General features: G+C 42.6%; 1 protein-coding gene across 5 annotated transcripts in view; it reads left to right on the top strand.

Moving 5' to 3' along the window:
• Positions 1-14,815, top strand: part of ANKRD6 (ankyrin repeat domain 6) — a 175,318-nt gene extending 160,503 nt beyond the window's left edge. The window contains exons 15-17 of one of the 5 annotated variants that reach the window (XR_005778310.1): positions 9,553-9,883; positions 12,742-13,383; positions 13,500-14,815. Coding sequence is in view for 4 of the 5 variants with exons in the window: in XM_040428759.1 (XP_040284693.1) it covers positions 9,553-9,883; positions 12,742-13,271 (861 nt within the window). In the remaining variant the exon portion in view is untranslated. Of the gene's footprint in view, positions 1-9,552; positions 9,884-12,446; positions 12,482-12,741 lie in introns of all 5 variants that reach the window. The other 4 variants (XM_040428760.1, XM_040428761.1, XM_040428759.1 and 1 more) reach the window with 4 other exon arrangements.
• Positions 14,816-22,668: the final 7,853 nt, after the last annotated feature.

The raw sequence follows: 22,668 nt of genomic DNA on the forward strand, positions 1-22,668 counted from the left end.
CTCAAAATAAGACAGATCAGTAATTTTTAGTGCAGACAGATGCTAAGGCTGGGTTCACACGAGCGTGTCCGGATTAGGTCCGGATGCGTCCCGGTGTGTTGCGGCAAAACCGCGCGAGTAGGAATGCAATTGCAGTCAGTTTTGACTGCAATTGCGTTCTGATGTTCAGTTTTTATCGCGCGGGTGCAATGTTTTTTGCACGCGCGTGATAAAAAACCGACACTGGTACCCAGACCCGAACTTCTTCACAGAAGTTCAGGTTTGGGTTAGTTGTAGTGTAGATTGTATTACTTTCCCTTATAACATGGTTATAAGGGAAAATAATAGCATTCTGAATACAGAATGCATAGTACAATAGGGCTGGAGGGGTTTAAAAAAATAAACTCATTAACTCACCTTCTCCTCTTGATCTCGAAGTTCCCGGTCTCTTCTTTACTTGAGTTGTGGGCTAAAGGACCTTTGAGTTGAGTTTACTGATGAGTTGTGGGCTAAAGGACCTTTGGTGACGTCAGATCTCATGCTCCAATCACATGGTCCATCACCGTGGTGATGGACCATGTGATTGGAGCATGAGATCTGACGTCACCAAAGGTCCTTTAGCCCACAACTCATCAGTAAACTCAACTCAAAGGTCCTTTAGCCCACAACTCAAGTAAAGAAGAGACCGGGAACTTCGAGATCAAGAGGAGAAGGTGAGTTAATGAGTTTATTTTTTTAAACCCCTCCAGCCCTATTGTACTATGCATTCTGTATTCAGAATGCTATTATTTTCCCTTATAACCATGTTATAAGGGAAAGTAATACAGTTTATAGACTGTCACCTAGCAACCATGCGTGAAAATCGCACCGCATCCGCACTTGCTTGCGGATGCTTGCGATTTTCACGCAACCCCATTCACTTCTATGGGGCCTGCGTTGCGTGAAAAACGCAGAATATAGAGCATGCTGCGATTTTCACGCAATGCATAAGTGATGCGTGAAAATCATCGCTCATCTGAACAGCCCCATAGAAATGAATGGGTCCAGATTCAGTGCGGGTGCAATGCGTTCACCTACCGCATTGCACCCGCGCGGAAATCTCGCCCGTGTGAACGCAGCCTAACTGAGCGTGATTGATGCTCAAAAAGATCAGTTTTTTTATGTATTTCTGGCGGATCAGAAGAATGGAAAACAAAACGGTGATGTGAATGCACCCCAAGGCTGAATACTACACTGGTTTGTTTATTTTTGCCTGTTGCTTATGAGAACCCTGCTGGTGTTTATAATGATACTTTCCAATTTTTTATGGGTTTGCAGGCCACTGATGTTAATTATACAAGACATAGAAACATAGAATGTGTCGGCAGATAAGAACCATTTGGCCCATCTAGTCTGCCCAATATACTGAATACTATGGATAGCCCCCGGCCCTTATCTTATATGAAGGATGGCCTTATGCCTATCCCATGCATGCTTAAACCCCTTCACTGTATTTGCAGCTACCACTTCTGCAGGAAGGCTATTCCATGCATCCACTACTCTCTCAGTAAAGTAATACTTCCTTATATTACTTTTAAACCTTTGCCCCTCTAATTTAAAACTGTGTCCTCTTGTGGTAGTTTTTCTTCTTTTAAATATGCTCTCCTCCTTTACCGAGTTGATTCCCTTTATGTATTTAAAAGTTTCTATCATATCCCCTCTGTCTCTTCTTTCTTCCAAGCTATACATATTAAGGTCCTTTAACCTTTCCTGGTAAGTTTTATCCTGCAATCCATGTACTAGTTTAGTAGCTCTTCTCTGAACTCTCTCTAGAGTATCTATATCCTTCTGGAGATATGGCCTCCAGTACTGCGCGCAATACTCCAAGTGAGGTCTCACCAGTGTTCTGTACAGCGGCATAAGCACTTCACTCTTTCTACTGCTTATACCTCTCCCTATACATCCAAGCATTCTGCTGGCATTTCGTGCTGCTCTATTACATTGTCTTCCCACCTTTAAGTCTTCTGAAATAATTACTCCTAAATCCCTTTCCTCAGATACTGAGGTCAGGACTGTGTCAAATATTCTATATTCTGCCCTTGGGTTTTTACGCCCCAGGTGCATTATCTTGCACTTATCCACATTAAATTTCAGTTTCCAGAGATCTGACCATTCTTCTAGTTTTCCTAAATCCTTTTCCATTTGGCGTTTCCCTCCAGGAACATCAACCCTATTACATATCTTTGTGTCATCAGCAAAAAGACAAACCTTACCATCGAGGCCTTTTGCAATATCACTTATGAAGATATTAAACAAAATCGGTCCCAGTACAGATCCCTGTGGAACCCCACTGGTAACATGACCTTGTTTTGAATGTTCTCCATTGACTACAACCCTCTGTTGTCTGTCACTCAGCCACTGCCTAATCCACTCAACAATATGGGAGTCCATGCTCAATGACTGCAGTTTATTGATAAGTCTTCTATGTGGGACAGTGTCAAAAGCCTTACTAAAATCTAGATATGCGATGTCTACTGCACCTCCACCGTCTATTATTTTATTCACCCAGTCAAAAAAATCTATAAGATTTGTTTGACATGATCTCCCTGAAGTAAACCCATGTTGTTTTTCATCTTGCAATCCATGGGATTTTAGATGTTCCACAATCCTATCCTTTAATAGGGTTTCCATTAATTTGCCTACTATTGATGTCAGACTCACTGGTCTATAGTTGCTCGATTCCTCCCTACTACCTTTCTTGTGAATGGGCACGACATTTGCCAATTTCCAATCTTCCGGGACGACTCCTGTTACTAATGATTGGTTAAATAAATCTGTTAACGGTTTTGCCAGCTCACCGCTAAGCTCTTTTAATAATTTTGGGTGCATCTCATCAGGCCCCTGTGACTTATTTGTCTTCACCTTAGACAGCAAACTTAGAACATCTTCCTCTGTAAAGATACATGCATCCAACGATTTATTAGTCATTCTTTCTAGTGGAGGTCCTTCTCCTTTTTCTTTTGTAAAAACTGAACAGAAGTATTCATTAAGGCAGTCGGCTAGCCCTTTATTCTCTTCTACATACCTTCCGTCCTTTGTTTTTAATTTAGTTATTCCTTGTTTTAATTTCCTTTTTTCATTTATATATCTGAAGAATGTCTTATCCCCTTTTTTCATAGACTGAGCTAGTTTTTCTTCTGCCTGCGCTTTAGAAGTTCTTATAAGTTCTTATACATTCGGCTACTGTTGTTTAAGGGGGGAAGCACTCTGTTGAGTTTTTTTATAGGGGGGCATTCGACATGCATTGTTTATGGAGGGAAAACAGTAGTTTATAGGGAAGTGCAATTTCTCTACTACAGAGACTATAGAGATTTAAGTCGGGCCCTCAAGTTAATAACCCTTCACAAAATTCTCTTTGTGGGTCAGGTAATCAAATACCCGACCCACTATGTGCAAAGAATGGATACATGTGCAGTATTGAGCATCCCTATCCTTCTTCAATCGGGATGCCTGGGAAATGCAATTACCCCGGAACACCGCTTTATGTGTCTCCCAGAGAAAACCCTGTGGGAACACCGTAGACGCATTTTCCGCAAAGTAAAGAGATGCAGCCCACATCTGAGGGTTGGTTAGAACGGACTCATTCAGTCGCCAATGTGTGTGTCTCAAAGGGGCAGCAGAAAAGGCCAAATCGAGAAAAATAGGAGCATAATCGGACCACGTAATTGGACCAATAGAGGCGTTAGACAAGGCTCAGAGGCTACATAAAAATAGACCACAGGTACAACAACAGAAAACAAACCAAATACATATGAAAAAAAATCTAACTAACATTAAAGGCCAAGTTAGACTATAGCCTTTATGTCTATGGAGCCCAAGTGCAAAGGTAGAAAAAAGGAAGCAAAAATACAGCCAGCTCAACAAACCAAAAGGGGCTCCAAGAGGGAGAAATGGCAAAAGCCAGATAACCCACAATGAATACCAAACGCTCCTCAAGCTCCATTTAAAAAATAGGCACTAGGAATAAGAAATGAACACCCCTTTAAACCATTAAAACAGAATCAGGGAAGAGAGCAAAAAAAAAAACAGAAGACTGAAGGAAGCAGCAAAATCAGTATCTGCTGGAGATGGTTTCAGGCGCCACCTGCGACGGTTGTCCAGGTCGGCAGAATTGTAGGTAGGGAAACTGTGGATTCCCAATCAGGCAGCGGTGGGGAAGTAATGACCAATTGGGCACAGAAGTCGGAGAGGTCATCCGGGGTCCTCATGGTGGCCACAGTTCCATTCCTGCGTGCGGAAAGTCTAAAAGGGAAGCCCTATTGATAGGGAATTGAATGTTTATATCACAAATCCAGGAGAGGTTTCAAAGCCCGCCTTTTCTGGAGGGTGAGCCAGGACAGATCTTGGAATAAAGACACCCGAGTACCTTGGAAATCCAAACTGCACAGGGAACGCCATAATTTCCTCCTTCTGGCCAAAGTCATTAACAAGGGCAAATAATTCCCGCAGGACCCTTTCCAGAGATTCGGAAAAGGGTTGAGTGGCAGGACGGTTCAGTATAGTGTTAAAGATACTAAGGAGTATTGTGCGGACATCCTCCTTTTCCAGAGACTCAGGAACTTCACAGACTCTGATATTATGGTGTCGGCCCCTGTTATCTAGGTCCTCCACATGGGTTTGCAAGTCACGGAGCGAAAGAGCATGGGAATATGATTGTGCCTGAAGATTGCAGATTGCCTTACGCAATGCGTTGTGGTCTTCTTCTAGCTGGTTAACATGTACCTCAACAGATTGGACCTCCTGACGGACTGTAGCTATTTCTTACCTTAAGGCGTCCTTAACTTCAGAGATGAGAGCCCGTAGGTAGCTGTTGGATGTGAGACCACCAGTCAGAAGGGGGCTCAGCAGGAGGACCAGAACCATTCCGAGAAGGAGGTGGACCAGCATCTTGGAGGAGATTGAATGCGCAGGAGATGAGGGAGTCCGAGTAGGCTGTGGCCCACGGTCTGCCCAACCCTCTGGACCATCCAGGGATCAGGGCCTGGAGAAAAGGCAAGCTGGGGGCTGCAAAAAAAGGAGAATGCAGTGCCCGCTGCATCAATATGGCCTGAGGTGAAGAGGCCAGCAGGGCATACGTTTCAGTCCTTAACACAGGTTGGGTCATAAGAGCAGGGCTGCCCGGGCCCGAGCGTGCTGCAGGTGAGTGACCGTGCAAAAGTCCTGCACAGGAGATGTGGAGACCAGGAAGCATTGGGGCCCCCGCTACCATAGGTTCAGGGCTTCGTTCAGGAAGCAGCAATTGAAGGGTAGCGGCCACAGAGTCCGGAGAGGGAAGAGCACCAGTGTCATCTAGAGTAGCACAGGCGGGCGCTGTCTTAGACTACAGGCCGGCATGGCACAGGTATCCATCCAGGGTGGTCGAGGCAGGGGTCCCCGTAGGTCCTGTGCCAGGTTTAGGGGTCTTCACTAGAGATGAGCGAATTTTTCAAAAATTCGATTTGCCAAATGTTTTGGGGGAAATTATCTTCGATCCGAATAAATTTGCAGCAAATTACGTTAAAAAAACGGCTATTTCCTGGCTGCAGAGAGCCTTTCTAGTGGTGTAGAACACTGTGCCTTGCAGTAACACACATAGGTAGTCTGCTTTGGTAGTGAAATAATACTGTGAGTCCGCTTGACATGCAGATGACAGGCGTCACACTTAGAATCACTGCATACTTCACTTATTTGGGCAGTCACGGGGCCAAAACTAACCAAATAACTCAGGTATCAACTCAGCCTTACAGGTTGATGTTGGCGTCAAGAAGAAGCACAGTCCTTTTACACCCTCGTCAGCTGATTCCACATAGATGTCTATAGAACCTGTTCTTTTAAACGATTATACAAGTAGAGCCCCCCTAACAGGGTGGAGAGGGTGTCAGCAGTAAGTTTGTGTTGACGTCACTGTGTTGCCTTTCCTCTGATCCGTCAGAACAATAACCCACAAAAAACGGATCCTGTCTGTGGAGCATACGCCTTCACTTGGTCAGCATTTGCTCGATAATCCATCAGTATTGCTAATGCCAAAAAAAAAACAGGAGTGGATACAGAGATGACACAGTAATGTTTTGTACCCACTCCTAATTTTGGCTACCAAATCTTAAGCCAATTCTGATGGGACCATACAGGCCTTACAGCTGCTACACAGACAGGATCCATTGTGCGTCTCATTTATCCTTTCTTCTGACAGATCAGAAGAAAGGTAAAAAAAATTATGATGTCAGCCAGGCCAAAAGCCAAAATAGTGGACCAGTCATGAAGTGGGGAGGGTGGGAACAGCATGAGAGGTCCACAGAGTGAACTTATGACATAGTGGTGAGGTGGAAGCAGCATGAGGAAACCACAGAGTGGACCAATGACAGAGTGTGGAGGTGGCGGCAACAGCAGCATCAGAAGGATACCACAGAGTGGCAAAGTGACATAGTGTGGAGATGGCAGCATCAGGAGACCACAGAGTGGCAAGGTGACATAGTGTGGAGATGGCAGCAGCAGCATCAAGACACGACCGCTAGATAAAACCGGGAGCTCAGGCCTCTCGCTGCGACCCCTGCTGCCACGCCCCCTTACTCTGCTGCAACATCTGCCTGCACCAGAAACATTTAGGCCTCTGCCACTCCTCTGTGCATGGCCTGGCACTTCTCTCCCTGACATACTTGTAGCTGAACTAAACAAATTAAATGGAAATTAAAACACCCCTAAAAGCGTCTAATATACTTTTCTTTTTGTACTGAAATACACCACTATACGCTTTCAACAGAAATAACTGCAGAAGTGAACTGAGAATATATTTTTCGTGTAGTACTGAAATATGTCCCTATACACTTTCACCAGAAATAACTGCAACAGTGCAGTGCGTATATATTTCTCTTTTTTACTGAAATACACCACTATACTCTTTCAACAGAAATAACTGCAGAAGTGAATTAAGAATATATTTTTCTTGTTGTACTGAAATAAGCCACTATACGCTTTCACCAGAATTAACTGCAGAAATGCACTGAGAACATATTTTTCTTGTTGTACTGAAATACGACCCTATACGCTTTGACCAGAAATAACTGCAGAAGTGAAATACGTTTATATTTTTCTTGTAGTACTGATATAAGATACTAAGGGTACTTTCACACTAGCATTAAAGTTTTCCGGTATTGAGTTCCGTCATAGGGGCTCAATACCGGAAAAAAAAAACGCTTCAGTTTTGTCCCCATTCATTGTCAATGGGGACAAAACTGAACTGAACAGAACGGAATGCTCCAAAATGCATTCCGTTCCGTTTGACCGGAGAGCAAACCGCAACATGTTGTATTTTGCTTTCCGTCCTGGGAAAAACGGACCCCCAATGCAAGTCAATGGGGATGGATCAGTTTTCTCTGCCACAATAGAAAATGTATCCATCCTCCATTGACTTTCAATGGAGTTAATGACAGAATTGTTTTGGCAATGTTAAAGTTATGTTAAAGAAATACAACCGTATCCGTTCATAACGGATGCAGATGGTTGTATTATCAGTAATGGAAGTGTTTTTGCTGGAGCCTGCCGGATCCAGCAAAAACGCTAGTGTGAAAGTACCCTAAGATATAAGCCACTAAAGGCTTTTCAACATAACACTTACAGCCCAATAACAAATAGCTGAAATGACAGAGCTGTCTAATGGCTATTTGGATCTCCAAATAATCTTTCCCTGCACTTGTAAATCGCTTTCCTATCAATGTCCCTAGCGCCTTCTGACGTCTCTCCCTGCACTAAGATGCTGTGAAATGATTCCTCCCTATCATTTCCCTGCACTTATAAATCGTTTTCTGTCTTTTTTTTCCACAACAGGTTTTTCCATTTGCTGTCCCTAGCGCCTTCACATGTCTGTCCCTGCACTCTGAACGCTGGAAAATTTCTGACTCTAAGATGGCCGCCATTTTTATAGGGCTGTGACATCACAGGGCTGGCTGGCTGCTGATTGGCTGCATGCAGGCATGTCAATCTGGGTGATCCCACCTTCCCAGAGTTCCTTGCCCCATGTCCTCAGTCCTCACATGTGTAGCCGCCATTTTAGGGAAAAAAATGCGATTCATTACAACGAAGCGCAAGGAAATTCGCATTTGTTGCGAATAGAATTTTTTCTGAAATTCTAAACGAATTCCACTTCGTCAGCTTCGATTCGCTCATCTCTAGTCTTCACCACCCATTTTTTCCCCATAGATGCTTGGGATATTAAAGGGAACCTGTCACCTCTACTATGCTACCCTCACTGAGCGTTCTAAATGTTCATTGTGTTACCCTAAACATATAAATTACACTTTTAATTTCATTTGCAGACGAATTCAATAAGTATTATGCATTTTTGTACTTCCCTTTTTATGCAAATTAACATAAGTCATATCTTACTTGTGTGACCAGAGAAGAGTCATATTTTCAAGCTCTGACTCATCTCAGGTTAATTTGCATATGTATCAAATCGTTTTTTTTTTACACAATAAAAGCACACAGAGCTATGGGGACTGGATATTGCGGATGTGCTAGTGGCCATCTAGCAACCCATGTCCTCAGCTCTATACCCAAAATCCAGGTGACAGGTTCCCTTTAACTAAATGTAGCTAATTGAGCTTTAGAGAGCCGAGCTCTAAGCTCACACGTCTTCACCCATCCACTTCCGGCCACATCCCTCAACCCGTAGATTTAAAGTAAAAAATAAATAAAATAACAAGCCCTTATGCATCTAAATCAATGGAAAAATATAAAAGTTATGCTCTGAATGCTGTGACATAAAAAAACTATTTTTGCACGAATTGTCATTAGGCTGGTGCCACGCATAGTATATATAATTTTTTTTCTGATGTTTTTGAAGGTTTTGCAGTAGTTGGTGTTTTTGTTTTTTGCTTGTGCCGCATGTTAGTCAAAAAATGACAGTTCCAGATGTTTCATGGATTTCTGATGGGAAATATTGCACAGGACAAATAGGTGTTTTTTGTTGTGGCGTTTTATTTACCCATTTTTCTTCAATTGTTTTTCTTTCTTTCTTTTTTGCTGCTTCTAAAAAAAATCCATGTTCAATGTGTGTTGGCGTTTAATGATGTTTTGTATGCCAATTTTAAGAACAATGCTTTTTTTCTTTCAAATAGAGCTCAACAGATGAAGCAACATTACACAGGGGCATATGCTTTCTTCTAAAACATAAAGCACCAGGCATACAAAAAATGGTACAGCCCTCATATGACTAGGTCAATAGTAAAATATAAGTTATGGCTGTCTGAATGTGAAAACACAAAAGTGAAAACATTCCTGGGACTTTAACACCAAAGAAGACTTAGTACATAAGAGGTTGTTGTCATACACCATCACCAATTCGACCTAACTTGGGAAGGCCAGGCATAAGCCACGATGGATTCCTTTTGTCACACAAAGATCCATTTAAACGATCCACTCTTGAAGTGAAGGCCCTTGTTTTTATTGTCAGGGACTGTATAAGCTGCCATGTTCATATGTCATGTAATAGAGGCAATATAACATGATATTAGGAACAGGTATGCTATTTGGGGAACTAAACCTCATCTCTCTTTGCAGGTATCTGTTGTGAATGAACTGAAAACTTGGTGTTTGCTAAAAATCCAAAACCTTGAGTTGAAAATTTCGGGAGATTCGAGGCCACCCAAGACAAAGCCATCCCCTTCAGCATGCGAGTCGACAGATCACCCCATTTCAGAAAGTCCAAACAGCAGCAAGGAATGCAACAGTGCGGACACATCTATCCTTCCACAGTCCTCCATCCAACACTCATATGCCACCACACAGAGCAGTTTATCTGATGAACCTGCCAGAGAGCAGTCACTTCCCTCAGAGGACCACAGCAGAAGGCACCAGATTGCTTCCACTGAAGAATTCATGGTGTGTGCATGTAAGTCAGACAGAATATTAATTTGATGATGCAGCCATTTAAAAGAGGGATTGACTCAGTATCTATAGCACTGGGATGGGAAAGTGTGTAGAAAATATCTGTTCAGTGGCTTTATACATAGAAAGAGGAAAGCCACAAATGTAAAAACAATATAATATAATACACACCATCAGCAAGCACTGAGCACCTTTTCTAGTGGGGCAGATAAAAAAAAAAACTCTCCAGCAGTGTATTAAATATGTAATCTGTAGCTAGCAGGAGATAAAACATATCATGAAGCAATAGACAGATACTAAATAGCATTTTCTATTGCATGAATGAGTCTACATGGATTACAAGTAATGTTTTCTTCCTGGGTACATAAACTAAATCGATCAATTTCATAAGCCCATAGTGATTGGAATGACATTGTTGCAACTATGCAGCGAAAGTGGTGGAGACAGCATTCACTGATTGTGTAAAAAGTGATGTGTTTGATGAGGGAGAATGCATTATTCTTGTATTTTATTTTCCTGGCATACAAAAGTTGGAAATTTTTGGGAAACCTCAGTTTTGTGCCAAAATTGTTTAAGTTTTTGCACTTTTCTGCCACCTTCGCCATTTTTCTAAAACATAGCCTACAGGAAGTACTTGCCAGGCATCATAAAAGTGCTTTAGCACCACTGGGTGTATGACATTCCAGTGTGGGTGTATGACATTCCAGTGTTCTCTTCTTTTCTGCCCTGTTGCCTTGAGGTTCATGTCTGCAGGTCTCTTCTCATGTGATGCCTGTCTGCACCCCAAGTACTACTCCCAAGAGCCATGGTTCCCATTTCATGTGCCGGTGAGGTTTCACAGGTATAATGATTTGCATGAATCTGGCAATTATTTTAAAACTAAAAATATATTCCTTGTTTTGGCATTTGTGATGTAAAGTGATGACATGCATATACGTTATGTTTTAGAAGGCAATGCCATACACCAGGGGTGGCCAAACCGCGGCTCACGAGCCACATGCGGCTCCTTGCAACTTCATTTGCGGCTTGCAGGAGAGCGGTCCGGTTGGGATTTGCGTTATTGCGATACTAGGCTGCGCTGCTGCGCAGCCTAGCATCTCCTCTTATAAGAGAACATGGCGTGTGCCGCGCTATGTTCTCTCTGGCCAGACAGTGGAGAAGGAAGGAGGGAGGGACAAAGGTATCAGGCAGCCAGTAAGATTGGGGTTAATGTGACTCATTAACACCAATCTTGCCACTGCCATGTTTTAAACATGATGGGGGTCATTTATTTTTAATGTCAGGCTGGGCACATGCTTTTGGACTGGACCCCATGTGCCTCACATTAATAGTAAGTGACCCCCAAAGTACCATCTCACATAATGGGCAACATGTGGTTAATGTGAGTTACAGAATACAGGCCACTTATTAATGAGTGACTGTTCATGTTTGTAGCTTATGCATTAACCCCATGTTGCCCATTCTGCAAGGATATGGATACTTAATAGGGTTATTATGAGGCACATGGGGGTTATCACTTGGAACGGTTGGACCTGTGCCTCACATTAACCCCATCACGTATCACTTTGGCAGCTTCTGATCTGAGCCATGGCATCCAGGACGGTTACCATGGCAGCCAGGACGCTACTGAAGCACTGACTGCCATGGTAAGCTCTCTGCTGCTGTGTGCACTATGCACAGGGCAGCAGGGAGGGTGTGAAGTCCTCCGCAATTTCGTTCCGCATTTTGCGGAACGGAATTGCGGACCCATTATTTTCTATGCAGACTCGCACTTCCGGGTTCGCATTTCCGTTCCCGAAAAAAATAGAACATGTCCTATTCTTGTCTGCAATTGTGAACAAGAATAGGCATATTGTATTAGTGCTGGCAATGTGCGGTGCGCAAAATGCGGAACGCACATTGCCGCTGTCCGTGTTTTGCGGATCCGCAAAACACGTTACGGACGTGTGAATGGAGCCTAATAGAGCTCTACTAGGGTGAATAGGACAAGGCTCTAGCCTCTAAGGGGGCTAATAGTTATTAAATAAAAAGTAAAAAATAAAATTAAATTAAAACAAAACACCAAAATATTAAGTATAAATCACCCACTTTCCCAATTTTACATATAAAATATATAAACAATAAAAAAAATATATTAGGTATCACCACGCCTGAAAAAGTCCAAACTATTAAAATATAAAAAAATATCTCCTATGCAGTGAACGCCGTAACAGAAATAAATAAAACCCGAGCAATTCAACATTTTTTTGTCACCTTGTCCCCCGCAAAAATAGGATAGGACTGTTCTATTATGGGCCAAATGTTCCACAAAATGTTTGAAAACTCAATTGCAGTAATACTGTCGTGTGCACGCATATTTGTGTAAATGCATAGCTTGTGGCTCCTGGCAGTCATACGTTTTTTTTTGTGGCTCTTTGTGTCTGTAAGGTTGGCCACCCCTGCCATACACAATGGTATTCAGAAGAGTGTGTTTTGTTTTCTTTCACCCCACCACATTTTTACCTTATAAATGGGATTTTTTCTATAACATTTTATTTACGTTTACTATTTTTATGATCAAAAATTAGAATACGCCTTGAAGGAAGGAAGAGAGGGAGATACTGTAAGTACCGTGTAATAATTTTGTTCTTCAGTATATAAGGTAAAACATGGTTTCATGGTTAATTTAAATGGTGCAGAAAAGAAAAACCCCAAATTCCAAATTAGAATCTACCAAGTTAAAATGATAAATCTCCAGCAAAAGTAATAATACAGCAAAGACAAGATGGAGTTTTATGCTGAGAAGTTTATTATCCAGCAAATGTATTAAGAAACTCTCCATTTCAGCATGCTTTACAACCTGTTTTTTTTTTTCTTTAATAGCCATAGAGCAGCCATCCATACCTGTTGTGCCACCTGCTGTAAGACCAAAAGAAAAAACAAGCTGTGCATCTTCCATCAGGCATCAGCCAGGCCTGTCCACCTCCAGCCTTCCCAACCCTAAAATGAGATGTGCTAAAATCCATCCCACCACCAAAAACTTATCAGATGTCAAGAAAGAGGACATACCGATTATAAATCTCATGGACAGAGGGACACAGACAAGAAAATGTGCGAAAGCTGGTCAGCCTAGACAGAGAGCACTCATGCCTGAACATCAAAATCAAGGTTGTAGTACAGCTAGCGAGCAGACCAGTCCACTGGTTAGAGACACTCAAGCACTGGAAATCACTCAATACTTCTTTGAGGCAGTATCTACTCAGATGGAAAGATGGTATGAGAGAAAGATAGAAGAAGCCAAGTCCCAAGCAAACCAGAGGGCAAATGAAGATAAAATAGCCTTACAACAACATATACAGAGCTTAGAGGAGGAGCTAATGAAGTTAAGGACTAAATTACAGAAGGAAAGCTAGCTATGAAGCATGTGTATAAAGGAACAGTTTGATGGACCATGTTCATCACCAAACACAGTGTTTTTCGTAAATATTCTAAGCCCTTGTGCATGATCTTACATGGCCACTGATGGTAATGTTCATTTCCACATTAAAAACAAAATATGCACAGCATGCAACAATACTGAATGTTGATTTATGAATTGCATGGGCTAACCATCTCTTACATATTCTCACTTTTATCAACAGATCTGGTAACATCCAGTGCAGCTGTCATGTGCCATAGGATCACTATTTACTCTGCTGTACGTTGATGCTCTAATGTAGTAGACAAGTGCATGTACCACGCTGCAGTTACCATCTCATCTAATTCTGACAGTGAGCATACTGTGTGACACGTGTGCTTTGCATTGTAGAATGCTAGGAGCCAAAATTGTAGTTGTATTAGAAGTGTCATTATAGTTGCAGATTGCTTTCTCCCTGAGTAATAATAGAAGTTGCATTGTAGTCACAGTTTTCACAAAACTTGTGTATGAATTTTGGTCACCTTGTAGCCCCATCCTGTGACCATCATTTGCAAGCCCAGAATCTGCCTACATAGATAAGTCCCTGCAGAGACCCACATTCATCATGAAACCTAGCTTTTGCTACAGCTAGATGCAGATTCTACAAAAGTTCAGAGATTAGAAGGTCAATTGATACCTTGCAAAGCACCCGTGTACCATCAGCATTAGGAACTGCAGCATTACATTCCTGGAGTACACTGGAACGCTGATTATCAGCATGAATAGTAAAGTCAATACAACATCTAAAAACTGTATCTGTTCTTTATCTGATACCCAATTTACTGCCAAATTTAGAAGCCTCAATATTTACTGTATGCTGGCACCTATTCCTGGCCAGCATGTCTGACAATTGTCATGACATTGTCTTGTGTTTTAGTTTTTTTTTTAATAGTCACTGTATGCTATAAAGCTGTGCTGTTGCACACCAGCAGCATTATGGGGGCCTAGAAAAGACCAGGACAAGGGCTAAGCATACACATATACTAAGGTTTTATTCACACAAGCGTGTTATCGTTCCATGTAAATGATGTATGTTTAGCCCTAAAAACAAGTTTCCTATGATAGGACCATATCATCTCTTTTAATAAATGGCCCCATATAATGGCTGTGTCAATTAAGCCTTGAAGGATATCATACATCCCTCTGACTAGAACTTCTTATAAGAGAGAGAGAGAGAGAATACATTTTATTTCTCTGCTTAGGCTGCACTCTGATTTTGGTGTTTAAAAAAAAAAAGTTGTAAAATGCTGATGGAATTCATAATTGTGAATGGCGCTTTAATTACTCAATGTGACATATTTGGATATCTTTTTCCCATAGGGGCATTGCTTGGACTATAAGACTCCTTATGCATACTAGGCACCCTCCATAAGGAGAAATAGTACACCTCGGATCATGGCAAAGGCCTCTTACCCAGTTAAGCCCGTTCCTTTCTTCTCTGCACTGATGAGGGGCAATCACCCCAAAACAGCTGTTTGCTAGTCATGTACTAGATTAGCTATAATTGCTGTCAAAGGGTTTCTACCACCTCATTTGGACCTAATTAGCTGTCAGGCGTCGTCTGTTCGGGAGCAGTCAGACAGTCACTGCGCCTGCGCCGAATACAGACGCATACGGCGCAGGCGCGAGAATAAGGCCGATGGATGAGATGGAGGCTGGCAATCTAGAGATGGGCGAGCTGGAGGGACGAGCGGGGCGGAATACAAGGTGAGTGGACGGAGCCTCTAGGTGCTGAAAAGAAGCCCCCATAGCACCTAGAGGCTCATTTGCATATGAGTACATATGCATACCAATAAAAGTTGGTTTTTTAGTGTAACGGCTGCAGACAAAGGTCTTAGAATAGCATGGTTAGGTAGAGCAGACACTAGCAGATCGCTAGTGTCTGACAGCTAATTAGGTCCAAATGAGGTGGTAGAAACCCTTTAAGAACAACTCAGGCAAGATGGCAGCCCCCATAATCATGTTTAGAAAATTTTAATAAATCTGCAATCAGAAAATAAAAACAGTGTAGAAAAAAGGATATGTGTTGCTATCTGGTTTTAACTGGCAGATACAATTTTGGTGACACATTTCCTTTAAACAACAAACTGGACTTCTGCTCTGTCAGGGAACTGAGCTACATGGCAGACAAATATGACTCATAGGTTGGCTAGTTCTGCAATACTTTGAAAGTGAAAGTGTTTTTACAATTATATTTTTTATAAATTGGCATGCTGTTATTTTTTTGTTCCATGTTCATGAGTTGTTAAATGTAGATTATAAACTAATGTCACAAAATAAATGCCCAGAATAGCCAATGAAAACTATTAATGTACACAACAGTATTTCATTAAAAAAGGAACCAAATGTGCAACATATCACTGAAAAAGATCATTCATACATAAAAAAAAAACAGCTCCCAGCAGGATGCAGACAGGCCATACTGTTATATGAGGAAGATCGCAAAATAGTGAACATCCACTCATGCAGCAATGATCCATTGGTGGGGGGTGTTCAGTATTATAAATGCACAGAAGTAAAGCTTTGATAAGGTGGCAGTCACACAGTTATGTGCAGTGCACTATGCTAGCTAACAGCATGTTGGTCACACCATCCTATTAGATTAAATATGCAGTACGCCAGTCCTTCAGGGGGAGCGAATGTGAGGTCACGGGGGTCAGTTAGCAGACTGAGGGTTGCTCTTAGTACTCACAGTTTGTAGTATACCCTGGGCAGGCATACAGCAGTGATGAAGAGGCTGGCACATAAGTCCTCTGGGGCACTCTCTAGAGATAGGGACCAGGCCGGGTGGTTGGTGAGGTGCCCTGGGTGTTGAAGGTTTAGCATGCCTGTGGCAAGGTCCCTTACAGTTCGTGACACCAGTGCCGGTAACGGTGGCACACCGATTTGTTAGGAGGAATAATGGAGGTACACACGATTGTAATGAACTAGAATTCCTCTTTACTGAACAGTTCAACTATATACAGGCTTCAGACAGTTCCATGTGAAAGGATATTGATGTAAGGCAGGCTTTACATAAATGGCAGGTAGAATCCTAGCAAGATAACTCAGAGGGAATAAACTCACAGATCAGGCTGTACTTTCTGCAGAATCCTGTCTGACTTTCTCCAAGGCCCGGATACCTAATAGCTGGCTTTATCCTTGAGTAGGGAAACCTTCCTCTGGTATAAATCCTCTTGCTGTCAATAACCTTCTGCCCTTCAGCTTTCTACTTGGCTGGATAAGATTAGCACTGCTCTGTACTCTGCTTGATGCAGGATAACTTCAGGAGGCAACTTCTTCTCCTGGACGCAGGTTAAGAACCTGGGCTATCTAGCTGCATGTTAGAAGCTGGACCTCAGCTACTACCTGGCTGAAGTGACTCTTGGCTTCTCACCACACACCCTCTCCCTGGACTGGACCTGTCTATATATACTAGGGGGTTCCCTAGCTCCCTCTACAGCTTGGGAGGAGAAACTACACCCCGAACAGGCCTGGTACACAGGAAATAACATGAACATATGCATTACAATGCAATATAAAATACCATGACCATGTTCCACAGGAGGTGGAGAACAACATGACCCAATTGACCCTTGAGTAGTGCCCACCTTTACGTAGTGGGACACTACACATATGCTGACCAGCAGCTCTTTAAGTATATCCCATTCTCTTCCAACAGTAAAAGATCTGGCTGCAACCTGCAAGACAGATGATAAACATGAGCTGTTAGTTGATTTCTTTGGATAAAATACAAAAACTTGCATACTATCGTACTTCAAGCGTCCTCATTGTACAGTAATAGAACATTGTAACCATCTGTATCCTGCTGAGAATTAATGTTTTAAGACAGCGTTGTATCAGCGAGTGTGACCTTTTTTAGTCATATGATATATTCAGCGTTATGTATTGCATCTAGCCAAGATCTTCATTTTATTTATTTGTATAAAGTGTCATTGTGCCAGCCTAATTGTATTATTGTCACCATTCTAAGATTTCTCCAGATGGGATGCTGTGTCTTTTTTTCAAAGGAACAACAATTATTCAACAAAACAATAAGACCATAGATAATACAAGAATAGAAGTGCAAATACAAAAAAATGATGTACAGTCAGAGCACAAATGTAACACAGAAATTGTGCAGAGAAGCAAACTGTCACAGTGTAGGAGGAGGGGAGGAACACCAGAATGACAACAGAAGGAAAATGACCAGGAACTATGCCTTAAGGCTGGGGAAAGGGAAATGGAGACCACCTAAGGAAACCCCAAACCTAGCCCTGACTCCTGTCAGTATGAATAGACCCTGAAGGTGGGAAAATTCTTACACCGTAAACCTAGGGTCTAGTAACCCTGAAAAGCCCTAGGATTAGTGACAGGGTCTGAGACTACTGGTTCCTTCCCAGGTGAACAAACCAGCATCTTCCTGAGGCCTAGTAAACAACAAGCAAATGGGAGTAACAAAATGCCAAGAGAAGTGCACTTATCTTCAATAAAAAATGGATGAGCAGGAACTCAGATGAGGACTATACACCAGCTCTTCCAACTCCAGGCAGAGAATATCAACCGCATGGTATGAAGTGTGAGTCCAAACTAGATAAAGGAGCAGTAATGACCGCAAGCTGCATCTGAGACAAGAGGTTGTTGCACAAGAACACTGCAACAAGTGAAAACAGGCTGTCAGATGACCTAACGTGCAGCCAGTCTCTTATATCTTCTATCCTCTGTCACTGGACGGACCGTGACAGTACCCCCCCCCCCCTTCTACAGATGACCTCCAGACACCCAGGACCGACTTTGTCCGGATGGGCCCTGTGAAATGCTTTCACAAGGCAACTAGCATTAACATCGGCCGCTGGAACCCACATTCTCTCCTCTGGTCCGTCACCCTTCCAGTCAACGAGGTACTGAAGGGATCTAAGGAGAATTCATGAGTCCACTATCCTGGCGATCTGAAATTCAAGATTACCGTCCACCACGACAGGAGCGGGAGGCAAGGAGGATGGTTCAGTAGGTTCGACATATCTCTTTAGCAATGATTTGTGGAAAACACTATCAATTTTTAAAGCCTGCGGAAGTTCAAGATGAAAAGCTACCGGGTTAATAATGGCAGAGATCTTATATGGACCAATAAACCTTGGACCCAACTTCCAAGAAGGTACCTTCAAATTCTTGTGGACAGCCACACAGAATCACCCACTCTCAGGTCCGCACCACTCATACGTCTCTTGTCAGCCATTCGTTTATACTTGTTGCCCTTTTTTTTATTATTAGTTTGAATTTTCCGCCAAATACAGGGAGTGCAGAATTATTAGGCAAGTTGTATTTTTGAGGATTAATTTTATTATTGAACAACAACCATGTTCTCAATGAACCCAAAAAACTCATTAATATCAAAGCTGAATATTTTTGGAAGTAGTTTTTAGTTTGTTTTTAGTTTTAGCTATTTTAGGGGGATATCTGTGTGTGCAGGTGACTATTACTGTGCATAATTATTAGGCAACTTAACAAAAAACAAATATATACCCATTTCAATTATTTATTTTTACCAGTGAAACCAATATAACATCTCAACATTCACAAATATACATTTCTGACATTCAAAAACAAAACAAAAACAAATCAGTGACCAATATAGCCACCTTTCTTTGCAAGGACACTCAAAAGCCTGCCATCCATGGATTCTGTCAGTGTTTTGATCTGTTCACCATCAACATTGCGTGCAGCAGCAACCACAGCCTCCCAGACACTGTTCAGAGAGGTATACTGTTTTCCCTCCTTATAAATCTCACATTTGATGATGGACCACAGGTTCTCAATGGGGTTCAGATCAGGTGAACAAGGAGGCCATGTCATTAGATTTTCTTCTTTTATACCCTTTCTTGCCAGCCACGCTGTGGAGTACTTGGACGCGTGTGATGGAGCATTGTCCTGCATGAAAATCATGTTTTTCTTGAAGTATCCAGACTTCTTCCTGTACCACTGCTTGAAGAAGGTGTCTTCCAGAAACTGGCAGTAGGACTGGGAGTTGAGCTTGACTCCATCCTCAACCCGAAAAGGCCCCACAAGCTCATCTTTGATAATACCAGCCCAAACCAGTACTCCACCTCCACCTTGCTGGCGTCTGAGTCGGACTGGAGCTCTCTACCCTTTACCAATCCAGCCACGGGCCCATCCATCTGGCCCATCAAGACTCACTCTCATTTCATCAGTCCATAAAACCTTAGAAAAATCAGTCTTGAGATATTTCTTGGCCCAGTCTTGACGTTTCAGCTTGTGTGTCTTGTTCAGTGGTGGTCGTCTTTCAGCCTTTCTTACCTTGGCCATGTCTCTGAGTATTGCACACCTTGTGCTTTTGGGCACTCCAGTGATGTTGCAGCTCTGAAATATGGCCAAACTGGTGGCAAGTGGCATCTTGGCAGCTGCACGCTTGACTTTTCTCAGTTCATGGGCAGTTATTTTGCGCCTTGGTTTTTCCACACGCTTCTTGCGACCCTGTTGACTATTTTGAATGAAACGCTTGATTGTTCGATGATCACGCTTCAGAAGCTTTGCAATTTTAAGAGTGCTGCATCCCTCTGCAAGATATCTCACTATTTTTGACTTTTCTGAGCCTGTCAAGTCCTTCTTTTGACCCATTTTGCCAAAGGAAAGGAAGTTGCCTAATAATTATGCACACCTAATATAGGGTGTTGATGTCATTAGACCACACCCCTTCTCATTACAGAGATGCACATCACCTAATATGCTTAATTGGTAGTAGGCTTTCGAGCCTATACAGCTTGGAGTAAGACAACATGCATAAAGAGGATGATGTGGTCAAAATACTCATTTGCCTAATAATTCTGCACGCAGTGTAGATGACAAAGAAGAGGAAAATCTTTCCTCTTCAGGTATACCAGAAGTCTCAGTACCCGAAAATGTGCCAATCTACGGATGAAACCCATATGCCCCAAAAAACTGCGACTTATCAAAAACATTTCAAATAAGTCTCCAGATTCTGGTTAGTGCGTTCAGTCTGTCTGAAGAGAAGGACAATTGTACCCCCAGGCGAGAACAGAACGCCTTCCAGAATCTGGAAACAAACAGTCCCCCTATCGGACACCACATCAGACGGAATACCATGTAGCTTCACGATTTTATCGACAAACACTTGTGCGAGAGTTTTAGCATTAGGTAGACCTGATGATGCTATAAAGTGCAACACCTTGCTGAAGCGATCAACAACCACCAGAATCACTGTTTTTCCTGAGGAATTCGGCAAATCTGTGATATTCATTATCTGTGGTAAAGTCCATGGACAAATGAGTCCAAGGTCGGGACTGGATGGACAGCGGAAGTAGAGATCCTGAGTACGTGTCACCTTAGCACGTGCACAAGTACCACAAGCTGACACATAGCCCTGAACACATTTACGCAACCCCGGCCACCAGTATCTATGAGAAATGAGATCCACCGTGGATCTGCTCCCAAGCTGTAATAACTGTACAGTGATGTTCCTCGTACACCTTCATAATTCGGAAGGAACAAACAACTTCCCCAGAGGACAGGACTCTGGTGCATCTCCCTGGGCCTCCCACACCTCTGCCTCATGGTTGGGATAAAGGGCGGATAATACCAACCCTTTAACCATATCGGACCAGGATCTTCCGAATCACCCACCCCCCAGGAAAGCTACGCGACAAAGGGTCCGCCTTGACATTATTAACCCCATCGCGATAGGTGGCAACAAAATTAAATCTGGTAAAAAACAACGACCATCTGGCCGGCCTTGGGTTCAGAAGTTTAGCCCACTCAAGGTAAGCCAGATTTTTGTGATCGGTAATTACTGTAATAGGATGAATCGCTCCTTCCAACCAATGAGGCCATTCCTCAAAAGCCAACTTAATGGCCAGCAACTCTCTATTACCAACGTTATAATTTTTTTTTTATCAGCAGTTGAGAGCCTCTTAGAGAAGAAAACACATGGGCGCTATTTATTAGGTGAAGGGCCGTCCGACAAGACTGCTCCTACCCCTGCCTCGGATGCGTTCCACAATGAATGGCTGTGACACATCCGGTTGCAACAGTCTAGGAGCAAAAGCAAAACATTCCTTCACCACTGAAAAGGCTCGTAATGCCTCATTAGACCAGACTGAGACATTCGAACCATTCCTAGTCATGTCCGTTAAAGGTTTAACAACAGTCGAGTAGTTCAAAATGAATTTATGGTAGTAGTTGTTGAACCCAAAAACCGCATAAGCACTTTGAGATTTTCGGGTCGACCCCAGTCCAACACAGCACGAACCTTCTCTGGATCCATATTAAAACCTGAAGGTGAGAGTAGGTAACCCAGGAATTGCACTTCCTGAACTGCAAATACACACTTTTCCAACTTGGCATACAATTTATTTTCTCTTAGGATCTATAACACTTGTCTCATGTGATCCTGATGCCTCTCTATGTCAGGAGAATAAATTAGAATATTATCCAGATACACCACAAACCTGCCCACCAGATGATGAAAGATGTCATTTGAGGGGCATTGGTTAACCCAAAAGGCATGACCATATTCTCAAAATGACCTTTAGGGGTATTAAAGACCGTCTTTCATTCGTCCCCCTCCTTGATCCTTACCAGATTATATGGTATATAATAATATAGCTAAAATAAACGAAGGTACAACTTTAGTGGTTACAACAGAAAGCGATGTGCTAAGACAGATGTCTATGCAATAATCACTCCAATCAAGAATCTGTCTCGCTTGCCAGTCGATGGTAGGATTATGTTTGCTTAGCCATGGTAACCCTAGCACCCAGGGAGCAGGCAGACCCACCAGCACAAAACATAAAATGGATTCTTGATGAAAATCACCCACTTGTAAACGGATGTCCTGCACCATTTGTGACAAACATTTCTGTGTGAGTGGAGCGGAATCAATTGCAAACACCAAAATAATTTTGTCTGATGCACCTGTTGTCAACCCATGCATACAGACGAACTGACCATCAACTAGGTTAATCCCTGCTCCACTGTCAATAAACACTTCAATTCCCACAGTTTTGGAATCTAGCACCACCTCGGCAGACAGGAGAAATCAGGCACTACCGGCAAATGACAAAAGTAAATTCGCAGATTCCCCACCCACACCACCAAGAGTGAGATGAGGATTAAACATTTGTTTTCCTTTTTCACCTTGACGCTGAACATAAGGACATACATTAACAAAATGTCCCCTTTTTCCACAGAAAGAGCAGAGTCTCTTCTTAAGCCTAAAGTTTGTATCACCAGGTCCAGGAATAGCTCCTCCCAGCTGCATTGGTTCATCACCAGACATGAACTCAAGTGTCTCTCTACCCAAAGTGTTGGAGGAGGCCGCCACCTTATATGATAGTACG

This window comes from Bufo bufo, chromosome 4 (assembly GCF_905171765.1).
Source record: "Bufo bufo chromosome 4, aBufBuf1.1, whole genome shotgun sequence".
Taxonomy (NCBI): Eukaryota; Metazoa; Chordata; class Amphibia; order Anura; family Bufonidae; genus Bufo; species Bufo bufo.